Raw genomic sequence first — 20253 nt, 5'->3', positions numbered from 1 at the left:
ACGGACTAAGAAACATAACTTTTCAGAGGAATCACTTCAAACGCCAGCGCTTGTTGTCGAAAAAGAAACAGCTTTTCAATAACAAAATACGCCTGTTCGCTTTAAAATCCTTATTGAAAATGACGAAAGGACAAGTTTTAAACTTTAAACAGGACCGAAAATATACCGAGAGATCTAAATCAATTTTTGACACAGTTTTGCACATTCAGAAGAAATATTAAACTGAACAAAAGTAAAAATTTCTTTGAAAACAGACAAATGGCTCCTCGATGTTTGGTAAGAAAACACTCGTTGTCCTCAAAATCCTTACTGAAAGTTGTGAAATTGTGAGACCTAATGAAACTTTAACAGACAGGAAGACATTTTAAATCTAAGTTCCTTCGAGTCCAGCTTAATTCTAACAAACCACTGTAAAACCAGTCTAACTGAAAATACACAGATGTCCTATACACCATATATTTTTACTGACATGTTGTTTTCCATCATCAGTTGAAGATCTGACAAATTACATGAACGGATCATGCCGTTTGCAAATTGTGAATACCATTTTCACAGAGAATGAATTTCTCGAATCAGTGAATACAAAATGGCGCATGACTAAATATGCACTAAGAAATTAATTTTTAGCCTTAAAAATACTGAATATAAAACAGCATTTCCCTATCTCAGTCATTTGCTCAAAACGGAATTAATAAAATTTGCTTACAATAAACAAAAAACCATCAAGTATCAAGAAGTAGCAAAGACAAATCGTTTTTAACTTTAAGATTGGCTGAATTGACCGTATTCAGATAAATGGCGATAAACGGAACAGCCTCTAGCTTTCTCGTTTTGGGTAAATTTGGACATTTCTCAACATCAAAATCTCCAATTAAAGCTAACAAACAGATAACATTTAACCGAATTCGAAGACAATCATCATGATCCATGATTTGAACTTTGTAATATTTAGAGCTAATGTGAAGCTATCATGAGAATACTTCTTGAAAAATTGCAGCCTATATTACAAAGGTAATTGCATCAAATATACTGAGATATAGTAGAGCCCCTTCCTCAACACTCTTAATGAAAACAGACAATCAGCCTAATAATTTCTATGTATAATCACTTCTTGTTCGTCAAACTTATTAAATCGTTTATCATTGTAAAATCATTGTAGAAAATGGTAAGCCAAATTTAAACAGAAACCAAACAAAATGCCTCGTATAGTTTTATCATGAAGTGCTAAAGTGTGACCGTTCAAATGAAAAAATGGTTCTGTTTATTATGCCGTTTAGTTCTAACTTTTTGGATTCGCAATTTCAACTTTAATTACCTCTCCCCGAAAAATGATATACCATACTGGGTTCTTTATATCTGTGATTGCACTGTATCTTGAAAAGAAATACTTTGTCGTAATCGTTCGGCTACTGAAAAAGAAACGAAACTGAAGCATAAACTACCACATTTACTCACGCGTGTACCCTAAGCTTCATGCGCACCCCAACTATGACCCGCCGTGCTCGCGTTTTAACTGCTGCCTAAATGCCATAGATTATTTGCAGATTTACTTGTTTTCATTCTCGGAGACCCAAGGGTAGCTAGTTGGGAGGAGAGGATTTTCATCGGCAAACGTTTACAACAAGGGGTGCCCCGTTAAAGTTGTGGCCAAAACTCTTGCCTGGGGAAACGCTCTGCAGATTATGTCAAATTTTCCCGCCAAAGACTTAGCATATATGGGAAGAAAAATTTTAATTTGTGACACCCTTAATTAGTTCTCCCTTAAAACTCTCAATGAAAATAGACAATCAGTCTAACAATTTCTATGCATAATCACTTCTTGTTCCTCAAACTTGAAACGGGAATTCTCCCGTTCTTGTTGTAAACTTCCCCTTCCTCCCGCCTGTCTCCGAGAATAGCTTGTATTTGCGTATAAGCTGCATTCTTAGGATTAAACCTTGTACTGTATGTACAAGTTTTTTCTGTTCAACTTCGTACGCGTAACCGTGAGTAAATACGACAATCCTTCTTCAGTGCTCTTCTTAAAGTTAAACTATTTTCTCTACCTCTACTTGCATTGCTTGCTCAGTTACAGAGGAGATCGTCTTTGTTGCTTGCTTGAATCTGACATCTGAAAATTCCTCGGACCCTTTATAGAAAGAAAACAAAAATATATCGATCACTAAATGTAATAACACAAGGACAACATTTTGATAAAAAGCTAAAATGTTTTGAGATGTGTAAGATTGGCAATGTAAGAGTGTCTCAGTTTTATACGCCCTCTTAGTCTACGATGTATTTCATATCTATAACGTGGTTATTTCGTGCTGCTAGTTTTAAAAAACAACAGGTTATTATGTCAAAATGAACAGGAAAATGACAAAGCCTTTCTGCTCCTTCTTGCCTTTTTGTCTAAGATCGTGTTTGATTGACCATATTCCGGATTAAACGTACTAACCTCTTTGTTTCTCTCTTTGAGTAAATTTTGGGAGGTGAATCTATGAAGGTCTGCTTGCGCATGATATTCAAGACCCCTTTTTTACCCCGGTAATTCCAAAACCTCTTATGATTAATTTTTAGCAATCATTGTATGTATTGTTTTCCTGGAGTAGTTATAGATCTACCTATTATAAGTAACCAACTCACCTATTGGGCAGTAATTTCTAGGTTGACGCGTCTTTCGTGACTTCTCATCCCTCGTCTGAAATTTACCTGGAGAGAAAGAGTTAAATAGAGGATTAGCGGAGGAGAATGCAGTTTAGGCACAGTCCTGGAACACATTGTTCTCGTTACTCTCTTTTAGAGGCAAAGTAGAAGTTGTAGGCAGTCGGGCCAAAATTTTAAGCTAAAACTGGTTTTACATGACACAGAACAAATAACAACAACAACAACAACAATATTTTATTATTTGCCAATAAATCCTCAATCCCCTGGCTCCGCAGATAGAAGTGCTAATCGAGGCGGGCCAGGATAATCAGTAAAAGAAGAGGAAAGTACACACAGTAGAAACTACAGGTAAGTGAATTGGTAAGTAAATACGAAAACATATTAAGTCTACAGAAACAACTATGTAATTAATTCAAGTTGGCAACGCATTATGTTGTGAAAGGTGAATAAATAAGGCAAAGTAAATTAGGTAGGATAGGCGAGACAAGGGTGATAGCTACTAAGAGTATTTTCTAACTTTAGAGATTATCGATTCTAAGTCTTCGTAGGAGTCTTCAGATTCTAATATATTAAACAAGATCGTACGAATTTTCCTTATAAAGATGAGTTTTGGTAATGTTCGGAGCTTAGTTGGTATCTCATTCCACAGTTTTGCACCAATTCTTGAAAACGATTTTCGTTCAATTTCAAGTTTTCAAATAGAAGTATTACTACAACCCCTGAATAAGATTAGAGTCCCTAGCAAAGTTATCCCATAAATTTTGTCCGATTTCAGTGAACAGTTTGCTGACTGGTACTGTATTTATATACCTGGGTACCGAAATGTGAAGAAAAATTGCTTGCGCGAGGAGCGAACACCACAACGCAGATAACAGGGGCAGGATTCGTAACGCCATCTAAGGGAAACCGCTTGCATTGTAAAGTATTGCTTACTCAAAGCCGTTGGTTCATCAACAATTCTCAAGGTTCAATTTAACTTAGAAAAACTTACGGTCAAAGGTCTCCACACACGTTAACTACAAGGTCGGGGCCTAAGAAAGAGGGAGTACCAAAATATTACCCTATACAGTACAATGCTTCTCGAACGTGCTTTATGAAGTCTCACCTCTAAATTCTATGGTCTTGATGATTCCTTGTCAGAGACTGGCCTTTAACACTCACTGGAGATAAATAACAGTTACGTTAGGATATGCTAGGTAACTACCTGTTAAATTTAGATGCAGATTTGAATGAAACATCAGAGAAGATAGGAGAAACTCAAACCTGATCAGCAACTCTCCCTTCGCCGATGGCAAAAACAACAACACAATAATGAGAATGATGTATTATTCTAGAAAGGGACGAAAAAAACAACGAAACGAAGTCCTAGTGCTCTTATCAGGAGTTGAACCTAAGGCCTTCCGATTACTAGTCCTGATGCTCTACCACCGAGCTACAGGAGACTCGTGGGAGCTAAGGCCATAAAACTAGGTTAATGGGACAAATATCCTGTATACTGCTAGGATTTGAATGTCGAACATGTGGTATATGAAATAAATGTGATGGTATATTTCAAGCCTGGTTAATGAATGAGTAATGATGATGATGATATTAGGTGGGGAACCCATTTCACTTTTAAAAGTATTCTTTAGTGGGTCCAACAACAGATCTGCAGACAGCTAATAACAGCGGAAATTACTACGATTCTGTTACCACTATGCAGATGCTACAAACGCTCACCTTCGGCTGTAAATTAATTCGTTTTCATGGTCGTTGGGTTGAAGTTCTGTTAAATCTGCAATCCATTGCATTCATTGTGTCCAACCCTAAAATCGAAGAAACCTTTTATCATTTAAATAATTCGATGCACTACCGGTAGTTCTAGAATTTGTCATCGAGATCATAAGCGGGTACTCAATGCCGCGATATAATATAGCCCACAACAAACGTGAACACTACCGTACTAGGGACAAACTACAGTTTCGTAATGCGGTTCTGGCTGTTTAAATTGTGAATCCCTTAAAATCCAATGAGCATGCAGTATAGCACTTTCTTGTGGTACTCTTACAAATGTGGTTTTGTCACAGTTTTAAATGATAATTTCATTCACTTTCCTGATGACTAAATACGCAAACGTTAACTAGTTCTGAGCTCGGGATGGCTCAGAGCTGAATCCAGTAGAGCACCAACTTGTATCACAATTAAGTTCTATAAATTCTAAGCTAGGAAAATAGAATAACGGAAATTACCTGGAGACTCGCTGCAGTAGGTTTTTGCCGAACTTAAATTTTCAAAGTTGACGAGGACTGATTCTTCAGCGACCACAACCCAGCCTCCACGTGCTCAGATATTTAGAGTTTCTTCGATGTACCACGAAGATTTTATACTTATGAACTTTCCTCGGTGTTTTCTGCCATCACTTGGGACAATATCAGGGATTAAGCGTGGTAAAAACTCTGAAGAAAAGGCAGGAAAACTCCCTTTACGGAGCAATATTTCTTTCTTTGCATAAACGGTCGCCGGATTAAGTCGAAGGTGAGAGATTCATTTTAGCATATAATTTGCAATTCAGATCAAAATCCACTAATTTTCGCCTTGGTTTCTGAGATATTGTTTACTTAATTTCAAAAAGGTGCGGAGAGTTACAAATGGAAAATTTTGCGCAGGAAAAATTGGTTCCCCAGAAAGAGTGGGAGCATGTGACCATTCTTGATTATACTCTGTGTAACGGGGCGGACGCTGATATCAATCAATTCTTTCAGTCTTTGAATTTCTTTACAGCACCGCATCGGAGAAATGCTTTATGATAACGGAACTTCCATATTTATTGAACTTAATAGCTCTTAAACACTGAAATACTACGAGCAGAATAAAGCTATTTCTATAAATCTACGCTAATCGAAATGCTCTTAACTCAAGCACGCGGGTAATGCATATACAGAGGGTCCTGAAGGAATAAAATGGGGACTGGGGTTGGCCCGTTTTTGCCCTGGGAAAATGGGATTTAAGTCACTGGGACTGGGATTTGGTCACTGGGAATGGGAAAAAAATGTCAAAAATGGGAATGGGAAAAATATTTTGTAAGCATGACCAGTCGAGACATCACCTATTTCCTGGGATTGAGAAAAGTCAAAAAAGTGTTCAAACACCTTGTTCGAGCCAATTTTTAGCACGTTTTATTTCCCTCCGATCGATTTACGGTCAATGATATATTTTGTTTACAGCGGTGTGTGTAAAGCCAAAGGTCTACAGAGCATGCGTATTTCTATAATACAAAGAACATGGCTGGAGCGACGGCAGGAGCAGAGTTGTCGTGGAAGACTCGCACTGTTGTCGCGGAAGTTAAGTACTTTTCTACTTAAAATGTTGTTATACACACCTAGAACTGTAAACTGGAATTACCATTGGATTGTTCAACAACCCAGATGGAGAAGAGTGTTCGTAGAAAGGGTGGCATTGAGAAATCGAGTAGATTGCAGATTTTGCTATTGAAGTGTTTTACACTGTACAAGAGTGACAGGCCTGCACGACTCCCCAGCGCATGTTTACTCCTTTTTTATAATTTGGCTCTCACGAATATATCTCTGATTTACCGCCCTCTTTTGTAACGTATGAGGGGCGGGTCTTTGTAGATTTCTTTGAGCAATGATTGTTTCTCTATTAAATTCCAGGCCTTCATGAGGATTTGTTTTCATTTTGGCACTGCTGGGTGTTATTCTCGGTTTTCACTGTCACGCCATTGAAAAAAGAAATCAAAACCATTCCATGAATGAAGTCAAGAAATTGACATGGTATAGAGGATAAATAAATAAGGCATCTGTCCAAGTGTCAGGTTTGTGCAGCATTCCGTATTTGAGTTATTTGACAAAATGTTCCACATAAATTTATAGAGCTTAGTATGGAGACGCCATGTCAGTGTGTCCCTCTGAGGGGCACAAACATGGCGGCCGGAAATAGGAAAAAACATCTGGAGTTCACTTTTGCCAGAAAAGATGTTCGTTTGCCCTTGTGAATTTTCGAATGTTCAGATTAATATTTCTCCTCAAACTCAAATTGTTTAGAATGCTGAAAATCACCCGAAGAGTCATTTTTAAGATACGGAAAAGCTCTGCCACGGCCGTCCTCCTGATGTCACGCAGAATGGAAACTCGGAAATTGAAACTGTTCTATTTTCAAAAGGAAGCGCGACATCGAGCTAAGAAATTGTGAACAGACATATTTTTAGGTAATCTTTCCTTGAATGAAGGTAAAAATTTTGTAGCCCTCCCAGTTTTGAATTCTAGAATTTGGTGACGTCACGTGAAAACCAAGAATTGGGTAACGAAAGGCAAAATTCGTTTGTTCTCCTTTGTTTTTGAAAGAGTGCTAGTTTCCTGTTTCCAAATTTCACTTCTGAGAGGGTCCTTTGAACAAGGTTCTCGGGATAATCTGTCTCCCGTAGACATAATTTAAGATTAAAAATTATTTTGCGCTTCAAATATATTTTTAGAAGAGTTTGTTCTGAGAAGTCTCAGAGCCTCGCCTATGATGAAGCCTTTTTTGACCTCTGGTGGGTGGCACGTAGGGAAGTGCGTATCCTGAAATGTTTCAGTAGATTTGAAGTGCGTACGCACGTCAGGAACTGAATGGCTTCTGAATCTTTCGCCTTTATAAATGTTTGTATCCAGAAACGTCGCTTCTGTTTCTGAAATTTCAGCCGTAAATTTAATTGCAGGGTGGTGTTTGTTTGCTTGCTCAATGAACTGCATTATCTCCTGTCTGTTTAAAGTCCAGAGGGAAAGTATGTCGTCTATATATCGTTTTCAAATGAGTGGTTTTAATGCACTTTGGTTTAAAATCTCTGTTTCAGCCTTAACCATGAACTATTGGGAAAGGCGACTGCTATTTTTGTACCCATGGCTGTACCATGGGTTTGTAGGCAGTACTTTCCATAGAACTGGAATGAATTTTCTTGGTGAATTGAACTTAGTGTTGGGTCGTATTTAGAAGCCGTAATTTTGTGGCTGCGAAGAGAAAAGAGCTGGTATGTATAACATTGGGATTTTCTGTGAATTGGAAAAAAAAATGGGCTGGGAAATCCCCCCCTTCACGACACTCTATACATAAATCTAAACAACATCGATAATCTTAAGCGTAACGACTCTGCTTTCGATTAAGTGTTATACATTTCGGGGTCTAAACAAAAAGAATAAACGACGTAACATAGCTCTTTCCCCGTTCTATTACAATAGTATATTCGACGATCCTTCCATCAATCCCCTTTATACATGCGCTTATAACTTCTACGTGTCGGAAGGAAAGCTAATGCCGACAACTTATCGATATGTCACCTAAAACAAAGGGGTATTGACGGTCACGCAATCGAAACAATATAACAATAGAGTTGATGTTCGCAGGCGTAACTATGTTTTTGGCCCGACCCAGGATCATTTTAGCACGAGCCGCAGGCGAGGGCTAAAATGAGTTCTGAGAAGGACCAAAAACATAGTTACGCCCAAGAACATCAACTCTATTACTATTATAATAATTTCAGAGGGCATTCACAAAAGGAATCAAAGAGAGTACAGGAAGCGATCGCGATATCCTCTGTGAACGCTGCCTGAATCGCGTCGGCGTTTATTTTGTTGTACAAAAGCTTTCGTTGTCACAAAACCTTGAAACTTTGGCAGAACACCGCAAAATTTGTCAAAAGAATCGTTGCTTCTAAGTTTTTAAAAGGAAAATAACAGAATTTTGTAAACAGCGAAGAAATAGTATCTTACGACTGTTAAAATTAATTGTGCAACTGCTTAACTGAGCTGGTTTCGCTCAAAGAAGACAAGTTACATTCACCTCGCCTCCGGCCGTGGAGCTACTACAGGCATTATTTCCACCATCGTCAACGCGTTTCTGTATTAAAGTCCTCTTCATCTAGCTCAGACGACTGAGAATTTGCTTCTTCGTTAGGTTTTTCATCGATTTTGTAGCTCAAAACAATCTCGTTACAGATGGCAGCGCTTCCAGTCAAACAAGCAAGAAAATGGCGCGAACAGTTGAATGGCTTCCAGTTCTGATTGGCTGGCTAAGTTATTTTCTCCTTTCTTATTGGCTCAGAGTAGCGGGCTAAAAATATATTTAAGCCCGCCGAATTCTTCATTTTAGCCCGCAAAATACGCCGAAATGCCCGATGAAATTATTGTAATAAACAGTATTCGCTACATACACTCTGTCCTTTTCCTTCTGATTGGTTGTACGTGGTCTCCCTCTCAGCCGTTTTTAGTGTCGTCACGCAACGCTCCTCCCCAACACTACAAACGGCTGCAAGGGAGACTACGTTGTACACCGCTTTAGCAAAACAACAACTTGGAATCGAGGTGACGTTTAAAAGGTACATCGTGTATGCGATGTTGCAACTTCAATGTTCAGTGCCTGTATATGTGTTTCAACCGTTTGCACGTTAACGATCATTTCTCAAGGAAGCAAAATTTGCTTCCAAGATCAAAACTAACAAGAATCATTTTGAATATGAGACTAAAATATCCTATAGATTTTGCATGCTGCCCTTTAGTAGCATTTTGAAAAGAACAATATTGAAGTTCGAATGAGGCCTATAACTACTGTTAAAATTGAATGTTGAAAATCCAAGCTTCGACGATCAACGACTTCATCCATCGGTGAAGATTTCATTTTCAAACCAAACCGGTTTGGCCACAGGCAACCTAGATCTGCTGTTTGGTCAGTCTCTTGTCTTGGTGTGGGAAAAATATCTAATTTTATTGCCTCTTTAAGAGTCATTTTTGCTGCATTTCTGCAAGGTTTGTGTGGCAGAAAATCATTTTTTTGTAAACCTACTTTTGTCTTTTGGAGGTTCGTTTCACAATAAAGGACTGTATGGCATCTATGTTTTGACCACAGTAGCGTAAAATTCAACTCAAACAATATGAATGGGTAACCTGTGATGCGACAAAGTCATACCAGTACAAGCTCATCCTTGTTTCCCATTGTGACCCTTCACTTGACTAAAAGTGCCAGTCCAAAAAGTACATGTCAGTAAAAAGACGTGCCAATTGTATTTAATCCTTGTCTCTGTTCCTGGTTGGATATTCATTTAAATCCGTTGTGGTTGAAAACCAGAAATTCCAGCTACACGGATGAACTTGTTGTTTCTGTTCAAAACAGATATTGAGATTTGAAGAGGTGCGTTTTTCAATTTACAGCCTTTCATGATTGATAGCTTGGTTGTGCTGACTTCCTTGTTTCTTCCCTCTATGTTGATGTTCATTTTCTATTCTTGCATTGTTGAAGAAACCCGCCTGGAGAACAAACCTTGAATTTGTTTGTATTAAAGGCCTTGTTTGAATAGCTGCTATTTTTCGGTTCTGGATCAGTAGTATACTGAACTCTAGGAGAAAATATAAAGCGCTTTCGAAATTGTAAATATAAATAGATCGACAATGTGCCGTTTTATTGACGTGTAGGTGTATTTCGATTTTTTTGCGGTTAATTTTGTAGATCGAGTTCACTGCTCCTTCTTCGTCCCTACGCTTTCCTGAATTTCAGTGAAAGCGCCCTAAATTTTGCTATTTCAATGTGTAACAGGTTCCTGCGTGTAAACCCTTCAAGGGACTTGTCCCCGCGACTCGTCCCATCGTGTAAACCCTACAGCGGACTAGCCCCTTAAGCTTTGTCGGGATAACGCATTGTATTTTTGGATGTCTCAAGTGGTCCAAATTGATCCAAATTGGTTGTAGGACTATTTTCTATCCCAGTTAAAATAGCTCAATCAAAGCAATACTCCTGGCTAGCAAGGCAAGGGGATGGTAAAACAAAAAAAAGAGTTTAATCTTGTAAAACTGAGTAGCTAAATTTGCAGTAGTTCATTAAGTTCATTACGCAAGTGGGGTAATTTTTGTCAATTTTATTGCATTTAAAACTCGTCTACAAAAGTTTAATTTAAGTTCTTGCCTTAAACTACAGCGAACAAATACACAGCTGAAACAACTTGACAATATAAATGCCAAACTTAAGGAGAAGACCTACAAAATATAAAAGCACAAATCTTTCCTTTAGTTTCTTGCTGTGAGCAGCACTTGCTGCTTCTGCTTTTTGAAACTAATTTAAGGACAGGCATAATCGCAGCAGACAGGAAAGCTATTTGTAATGTGCACGCTTGTACATTTGAACATACGTCTTGGCCACTGATTTTTGCAAATGACGAAGTAGTAGCCTGAGCTACTCCTCATTTTGCACACCAGGTTCCACCTTGCGTGAGGGCATTGATAAAAGATAGCAAAACTCCCTGTACATAAGCCAAAATTTTGCACGATGTAGCGCTTTTGACGCTCCACTTGAAATTCTGTAGAAAATAAGAAAAAATAGTCAGGATCTTGTCTAATACAAGAATTTAATTAACGGACCTTATCGTCTGGCCTGAGTGGTACAACATTCCAACACAACACTTAGCGTCGAACTTCGCTCGACTCAAATTCATAGTGCGTCCATCCACAAATCTGTTTTGCGAAACATTTGCAGCTACAAAGTAGAATGATTGAGTAGTATATCGGGTGGAAATGAGCTGCAGCTTTGTTGGGTGGAATGTTGCGGTACAATCAAACTGCCTGAGAAATTTAGAAGTGTCCTGGGGTTGATTTTTGTCCGATGCTTTAGACTGGTCAGTAAGTTTTTAATTTGCAAAACGCGATTATTGATTGCAATATTTTGAAAGGCACAGCCGTATTACAGAAGCTGACCTTGAGACAAACTACTTTACATTTTCAGCAAAAAATTCAGAGGAGATGCAATTCTGATATCATAATAACAAAGGTTTGCGCAAAACAACTAAAGTAACAGTTACAACCGCGGTGTATGATTTGAAAATTGAAAAAGCCACTTGCTAATAGGCATGAGTAAAATAGCTAATGTTATAACCTTGACAACGAAAGTAAAAACAAAAACAAAAACGTTGGAATAAGAAATTTGAATAAATAACACAACATTGGGAGATGAAGGGCGCCGGAAAATAGTTCATGTCTCATCTCTCCTATTTATACCTATAGGAGTTCAAGAGTTTGACTTCTTTCGATGAAGTATGCCCTCTAGGTTTATGCACACTACACTGTCACGATTATATTTAACGAATTCGAAAGAAATAAGTTGCATATCAGTAGCGTTATGGTCTTGGAAAATTTTCTCTTTCCCACAACTGTAACGCTTCTGACGTGGAACTTATTCCTCTTGAACCCGTTAAATCCCCTCTCGTTTTAAATTGTAACGTATTTTTCCTTAAGGTCAATCCTGTAATACCCTAAAGAAGAAATGCTTTGCCTTTCGAAATATTGGAATCAATGTATTTCCCTAATAACCATTAATCAACCTCACTCTTTGTTGTTGTCTTATTTGTTCGTAAGGAAGGCTGTTTAAACGTTTTGTTTGTGTTATGACATTTTAAATAGCATACACCTATTGTACTTTGAGCCTTAGGGACACAAAATTGGCGATTTCTATGTTTCCTAAGACCCTCCTAGTTTAAACAAGTTTGAATTTCGATCAAAGCTATTAATTTTATTATGGTAATTCCGTTTTGCAAGCTATTGTCAACATTGCAAAAAAGAACAATGACCTGCAATTTATGACTTTTGATTGAAAAACGCACTGAACTTCTTCGTACCATACACCTACAACTACTGATTTACAACGCCAGTTGTCATGAATAGTTCTGGCCTTGTCGTTGGTGTGATTAGCCGTCCTGCTTCGCCTACAACCAGAACATTTTGAGATGCTAGCGTGAAAACAATAAATTACTGGTGAAGAAATTTGTGTCATACAATTTTTTGCCAAACAATTTTGATATTTTACTTCCGCTTTCACTGAATAACACGGTACATCTTCTTATAATAAAGTGTCAAGTAACAGTAACACTTGAGGAGGAGCTGTAAGCTGACGGAAATTGAACGAGCTGTGTTGTGGCTACAATGTATCTTTTGATGATATCAACAGATGTTGTACATATATTCGAACAGGCTTTGACACAAATTTAAAATTTCAGTGGCGGAGTATATTTTGATAGGGAACAAACTTATTTTTGCGACCTCTGCGGAACAATCACAAAGTCGGAAAAATAAAACGCCAGTTAACTGAACAGTTGCAAGATTGCAAACATTAAATTAAGCTCATGCTACATAAGGGTCTGATGCCACTAAAACAAAACTTCAAATTTGCATCTTACTTGCAGTTCCATTTCCATCGCTTGGGTCGCCTCTGATTAGTTCAATATTGTAAATCGGCAAGGCACCACAGAAGTCCAAAATCTCCTTAGTGAGAAGAATTCTGTTGGCAGGTCCAGTGACAGCCACCAGATAAGACTTTGTTGTTACAGGGGGCTGGCCAGGCTGGGAAGAAACCTGAGAAGTGCAAAACAAATAAAGCAAATTAGTAAAGCCAATGGTAAATAAACAAGATGCCCCTCTAATGGCATTACACGGAATGCTTAATGTAGCCCCAATTATTCCCCATTGTATGTTTCGCAGATATTTGAAAACTATCCTCCCTTGGCAATTGAAATAATTGTCTGAATGGTTTTATCCAGATATATTGCGTGATACTTATCGTTGTGTTACTAGGAATCATACCAGAAATAACTATGCAAAACGTCATGACCCCGCTGAACTGGTCTGGCCTCCTCTAGCTCTAATCCTTCGCGTTGATCATTCGATCTGTTTTTTAAAGCGGAGTTTCTTTGCTGTGAACACTCCCAATTTCCACCGTCGAGTACTACCTAAAAGTTATTATTTCGATTTACTGCTTGAAAAAGGTTTGTTTTCTCTCTGAAAACGGCAGATCAAAGTCTTAAATTCATACATGTGGCCGCCATTGAACAAAAACAACTTTTCGAAATGATGACTTGCTTTGACGTCACACAGGTAGAGATAAGTGGGTCCCCTCCCTCGTGATATACGCGCCGATAATAGATTTTGATTGGGCTGTTTTTGTTCAAGACAATCAGAACAATAAATCCCTTCTGGGAGAGGGTAGAATTTAATCAAGGTTTAATGAATAAATCAAATAATGATTTGACGTCACACAGGAAGGGATAAGTGGGTCCCCTCTCTCGTGATATGTGCCCGGATAACAGATTTTGATCGGGCCGCTTTTGTTGAAGACAATCAGAACAATACATCCCTACCAGGGGAGGACATATTTTAATGCATAAATTAATGTGGCGATTTGTGACTACGACGAAGAAAAAACAAGATGCCTGCTATACCGGCATTACGCGTGATGCTGGGGCTGATTCATTTATTACAACTGTATGCCTCGCCGATTGATAAAACTATCTTTGCTAATGGAATAGTTTGAGTCACGACGATCGCGTTACGTTGTTTCCCTTATGTTACGCGTCGACTCAGACTATCTGCGGAAATTGGTGATTTTCCATTACGATAACGTAAGCTTCTCAATGACCTCTTTTCAGTCTCGCGTCGTGGTCTAAGACTGTCAAGCAAAGCACGATTTCTTCGCCAGGAACTCACCAATTTCCACCGTTTTAAATGTTGGGTGCTTCTTAGAAGTTATTCTTTCGATTTACCACTTCAAAATGGTGAAATTTCCATTTGAAAACGGCACACTTGAGTCCACAACATGTTAACAATATGGCGCGACAATTTAATCCGTCTTTAATAAATATATCAAATGATGCGTTGACGTCACACAGGTAGGGGTGAGTGGGTCCCCTCTCTCGCGATATAAGCGACAAGAATGGATTTGATTGGCCTGCTGTTGTTGAAGACAATCAGAACAATACATCCCGAGTAGGAGAGGGGAGAGTTTAATGAATAAATTAATGTACCGATTTGTAGCTACGAGGAAGGAAAAAAAAAAAAAATTCGACCCGTTTTTAGACACGGTATGCCCCCTCAGGGCATCCCGCGTAAAAAAAAGATACCCGACGGAAACCTAGACACGTCATGCCCTGCGGGCATTCCGCGTAAATATAACAGCATTCAAATGTTGTAAGTACAGCTTATTAATTTGTAAAGATAGCATGTTTTGTGTTCAAGGGTCAAGCAACAGCCGGGTAGTCGTCTGAAAGATTATATGATCTTTATATGTTTTTGTGACGAGTGAATCTGCAGGAAGTCACTGCCAATCACTACCTGACCCATATGGTCAAAATTACATAACCTCAGCTTTTTATATTTTCTTTCTTAAACGCTTACGTAATTAAGTATTTGATATTAACCGGATCAAAGTATTTACCCGATTGAGATCCGCCTTTAGTTTTGCAGGAGATGGCAAAGACGGATCCAATTCGGAAATGTAGCAGACCTTTCGAGATGGAATCCTTGTAGCAGTCAGACGCTGTAGGGGTAGAAAGGAAATGTAATGTATTAACAAAATAAATCATTTTGTTGCATTTTACAACCAAGATTTTACATCTTTTCATTTTAAATATACGAATACATGTATAAAACAAGATACAGACGCAGCTTAACCGCCTTATGGTGTGGGGTCACTAGACTAGACTATGATAACATTAACGAATTTACGTAGCAGCAGAATAGATATTAGACTGTTAAATTGTAAACATCCTTGCACTGACTATGAGTACTGAAGTATCCGAAACATGTCTTCCAAACTATAATGTTGTGTCGTATTTTTTAATGTCTACTAGGATAACAATGAAGAGAAAAGTAATGAAAAAAGGCCGATGTGGATAAATGCTAGCCTCCAATAGCAGTTTCTCACACGAGATAACAAAAAGGCAAAAAGTGCACTACAGATCTCGGTTTATTGAGGGTTTACGTCCACTTAGGTGATTCACAACAAGGCTCTGGCTCACAATCTATCTCAACAGGCAACAATTGCAAAAATCTTTTATTCTTATATTTCACATGCACGCGAACACGCAATCACGACAACTTCAGGTAATTGTCCGCCAGTTCTGTCGTCTCATGGTATCATGAAGAACTGATAAAATCAGTTGATCACTGACTACTAAAAAGTCATTATTTTACGCAATCAACGATTTCAGGCTTCAACACCGATTCCTGCTAATGTATCTGCGCTAATTAATTGCTGGGCCGTGTCAGTTTCGTTACTCACTGTTATCTTGGTTCAGTGTTAACTTGACACTTACCATTTTAAAATCGTGATAGAAGTCCGCGCCCTCAAAGTCGTTATGACGCGGAACCCGGAAAACCTCTGCATCTTGCCCTTCATCGACATCGATTTGCTCTGAAAATGGTGTTCCCTTCTCTACCAGTGCCATTTTGTATCGATCAACCTGGACAGATTAATGGAGAGAAAGACTGAATTTAAATTAAGGACCTGCATGATGATATTTAAGTTGGCCCAACTCAATGGTGGCTTGTACGTACAGTTATAGTAAGGGCTATGTTTGTTTCTGAGTTTGCCAAGAAGCTAAATGTCACTTATAAAGGGGCAAAACTAACCTTTCCAAGTGCAAATGGTTGAAGGCATGAAAACGCCAAACTGATAACTGCAGCTGCGCTGATCTGTGTATAGGACAGAAATGAAAAAATGGCTAAAATGAATAATAAAACTTGGTTTAGACCTAACAAGCGTTAGCAAAATTTACCTTCATGACAAAATCTTTCTCTGGTATTCACACTATAAACCAAAAACACCGGCTGAGCAGATGGACTTGTTACCACTCTAAAACAGATCCTGAGATTTCAAGCGGTGATCGTTGCAATTTATAGGGTTTTTGCCCTGTAAGACGATACTGATCATGATGAGGTGAATGATTCAATTATTTCCCTTATTTCCACTGATATCTTGAGTTGCAATGACCATTTTCCTTTCCTGTATTGCTGAAGGAAGTACTACTGGTATTTGAGGATTGCGTTAAACAGAACAAGAGCTTGTTCTTACCAATGTCATTTCATCCTGTGTTGCTGAAGGTAGGTCTTCAAAGGTGGGTTCAGTATTTATAGAAAACAACTATTTGCCAAACTGGCTGGCTGCCCTAATCCACATCTGAATGTTATCTTGAGTTGCAATGCCCATTTTCCTTTCCTGTATTGCTGAAGGAAGTGCCACTGGTATTTGAGGATTGCGTTAAACAGAACAAGAGGTTGTTCTTAATTTACCAATGTCATTTCATCCTGTGTTGCTGAAGGTAGGTCTTCAAAGGTGGGTTCAGTATTTATAGAAAACAACTATTTGCCAAACTGGCTGGCTGCCCTAATCCACATCTGAATGTTATCTTGAGTTGCAATGCCCATTTTTCTTTCCTGTATTGCTGAAGGAAGTACCACTGGTATTTGAGGATTGCGTCAAACAGAAGAAGAGCTTGTTCTTACCAATATCATTTCATCCTGTTTTGCTGAAGGCAGATTTTCAAAGGTGGGTTCAAAATTAAGAGAAAGCAACTATTTACACACACAAAAAATTTCTGGCTGGCTGCCCTAATCCATATCTGAATGTTTCTTTCCTTTTTTTTTTTTGGGGGGGGGGGGGGGGGCGGTTAGCCTCACTGAACTTCGAGAAATCAGTAGAACTTTATCATACGGCGAAACAATGTGATGATCGCCGGTGTCTTTCCTGAGCAACTGATACCAGAGCAAACACTGCTAGTGTGGTTCTTAATCGTGTTGATCCAATGAGTTTGACCTTTTTCGACGATTAAATTTTTTGAAACCACGTCTGCAGGTGGACTTCCAGGACGAGTTAACGAACCTGAGGGTTATCCTTGTGATACTCTAATGCTGTGATGCTGTTAATATTTCATATTTTCAAGCAACACCCGGTACATTCTGTTCGTTTCTTAAGCTAATTTCGGCCAAATTGTTAACAATATATAAATTTAGTGCTTCCTTCAATTAGGGGCTGTTTTCCTGAAATGTGATCTCGAACATACTCAATATTCAAAAGTTTTACAAAGCCAAAACTGAACAGTAAACGCAACAGCGTTTCCATTTTTTGTTGTGCCCAATCCCCAAGTTCTTTTGTTTTAATTTTCCCTTTTGTTTTGGCGTCTTGAGTCCTTGAAGATATGTTTCTTAAGAGGGTCCCCAATAGGGTTCTTCAATCCCGCCATCCCGGACAAAATTTTCCCTCAATCCCGTAATCCTGACCGCTGTTTTAGCCCAATCCCGATCCCGGTCAGGTCATAATTTTTTTTCAAGCCCCTTACCTCGACGAAAAAAGGCATTTTCAGTTGCATGTAAATTCCCACTGCAAATCTGACGACTGATCTTTGCACTGGTCTTCGGTCACCGAGAAATTAGCTGTAAGATTATTTATTCTAATTCTCTCCACCAACATCGTTCATTTTATCGAAGTTTCCCGCGAATCACGTCAGTCTATAATTCCGGTTAACAATTTTTTTTTAGAAATTGTTATTTTCCTTTTTTTTTTTTTTCTCTCAATTGAATGATGATGGGTGCCTTTCTTATCACGCTGAACCTTGGAAAACGTCTCAGTCAGGGATAATGGCCTTCAAAGTCTGAAGAGCATTGCTGCTCACGTACCACGACGTGGGACTGCAACAGATAATTGAAAAGGTGACTGAGGCCAAACACGACTCCGGCTGGCCTTAGACTTCTGGATTAAGTGCTTTCCTGAGTACGTTTCTGAGAGATTTTCCGTCTTTGATCAAAATGTGGTGAGATCTCTCTGTTGACCTTTTGATTTTGATCATGACGGAAACTACCCAAATTTACCGTATGGAGGTTTTCTTATCATTCGGAGCCGTTTGAGTTAGTTCCTTTATGCCGGTGCGTACGTTAGCTCTGTGACATTTGTTTAGGTTTATCGGCTCAAGTTAACTGCAAGGTCCCAGCGAGCACTGAAGAAATTTTATCTGTAAAGACATAAGACTCGTAAATTTCTTTTCTCGTCCAGGACGGTGACAGCGGTGGGCTCCTGTTTATTTACTGTTCAACCACCAAGTCGTTCCCAGCTTTAGAGGACCCTGGGAACGAGTTTGTCCAACCATTCGGTAAAGAACGAGAGGTTAACCAGTATGTTTGTAAAATTCATCTCTCTCCTTAGGTGAATTTCAGGCATCCTGACAGTGACAACTAGATTTTCATCGTACATTCTTTACACCGGACTTCCCGGATCTCGTTTCTTTAGAGTTACATTTCCAGCATCCCGCTTCGTAAAATCGTCAAATCCCGCTCCCCTTCCCTTATTCTAATTAACAATTAGATTATGAGCTCGAGATTTCTATCGCGTGATAGCTGATGAGGGCGCAGCCCGAATCAGCTATCACGCATAGAAATCGAGAGCGAATAATCTAATTGTTTTAGCATAAATCTACTAGTCGGTCAAAACTAAACAAGTAAATTATCTATTTCCTCATCGCAGACACTTCGAAAACGCGACGAAGCGGCCGCCATTAGCCAATCAGAGAACGGCATTCGTGATAGAACACTAGTAGATTTATACTAATCCCGAATATCGTCGCTCTTTTCCGTTAAAATCTCGAATCCCGACCTTCAAAAAAGCCAAATCCCGGATCCCGAAAAACCTATTGGGGACCCTCTCTTAAGACTAAAAAGTAAAGCCTAAACTTAATACAGTTTCATCAAGAAGTAGCGGTCTGTTGGACGACCAATTTTTTTTTTCCATTTATCTAGTATAAATTCCTTGCTTTTTTATATATCATCCAATCGATCTCCTTTAAACATGACGTGCAGGATTAGTAAACTGTCTTTAGTTTTAGAAAAGTTTGTTTTGCTGCGGCGTTAATTTGTTCACTCATTTATAAAAACAGCAAAGAATTTATCACCAGATATTCGCACCGGCAAATAATCATGGAATATTAAAGCCGCTATTTGGACAACTTCTTTGACAAAACAAAACATGTTTTTGTATGTCTTTCCGCCGGTTATTTGAGGGACGTGAACTCGCTTGAGGTTTGGACACGACTTGATTGGGATCACTTTAGGTTTTAAGGTGATGTACTTTGGAAAGCAGGGCTTTCTTAACAGTACGAATAGAAACAGTATTGCTGTCGACAAATCCTCTAGTAGTCGGAAGGTTTATTTCATACAAGAGGGAGCGAAAAGTGAAATGACCAAACAAAGGGAATTTCAGACAAGAACAACAACAGCAAAACTAAAAACTGCGCGTTACGCCGGCAGAAGTATAGACTTGAATGTTTCCGGCTGTCGCTTCTCCCCCACGAAAAACTGAGAAGAAGAGAGCGGGGGGGGGGGGGGGGGGGAGAGGGAGAAGCGACGGCCGCAAAAAAGTCTGCGGTCGCAGGCAAGGCGACCGCTCCTTACGCCGTCATTCGTTTCACTAAACACACTTTGGGTTAGCGTGGATTAGATTCAGTTTCTGTACGTTAAATGTTTGAGTCCCGAGCCAAGATCGACAAACCCATCATGAAAATCGGTCGGATGCTCCAACCGCCAGCCCATGTTTTTGGTGGGTGTCACCGAGGACCCCCTAGAAAACGAGGACCCCCTCGAAATTATACCCGTGAGACGACAGATCGATCGCACAACGCTTCCTTCGGTCGCGTACTGATTGTTTAAAATCGATCGCATGGTAAATTTAATTTAGCAGAATTCCGATTGAATGTAATTTATTTTGCCCTGTGCAAGCACCCCGGTAAATCTTACACAAGTCTTGTCGGGGTGTTACGAAAAGTAAGACCCTCGAAAACGAAGA

The 20253-nt window shown here is 39.0% G+C and overlaps 1 protein-coding gene across 2 annotated transcripts; it reads right to left on the bottom strand.

Moving 5' to 3' along the window:
- Positions 1–10502: 10502 nt before the first annotated feature.
- Positions 10503–17021, bottom strand: LOC146483289 (uncharacterized). Of its 2 annotated transcripts, XM_085106466.1 has the most exons (6): positions 16202–17019; positions 16056–16118; positions 15740–15886; positions 14860–14961; positions 12830–13004; positions 10503–10960 (listed from the first exon to the last, which is right to left on the bottom strand). In XM_085106466.1, exons 1-6 carry the CDS (start codon positions 16205–16207, stop codon positions 10722–10724), a joined length of 732 nt encoding a protein of 243 aa, XP_084962592.1. In that variant the 5' UTR covers positions 16208–17019; the 3' UTR covers positions 10503–10721. The 2 variants fall into 2 exon arrangements, with proteins under 2 accessions (XP_084962592.1, XP_084962593.1); XM_085106467.1 differs by lacking the exon at positions 16056–16118 and having other exon boundaries at positions 16202–17021.
- Positions 17022–20253: the final 3232 nt, after the last annotated feature.

This window comes from Pavona decussata, unplaced genomic scaffold (assembly GCF_977016875.1).
Source record: "Pavona decussata unplaced genomic scaffold, jaPavDecu1.1 SCAFFOLD_40, whole genome shotgun sequence".
Taxonomy (NCBI): domain Eukaryota; kingdom Metazoa; phylum Cnidaria; class Anthozoa; order Scleractinia; family Agariciidae; genus Pavona; species Pavona decussata.
This window is presented reverse-complemented; position numbering and strand designations above follow the sequence as displayed.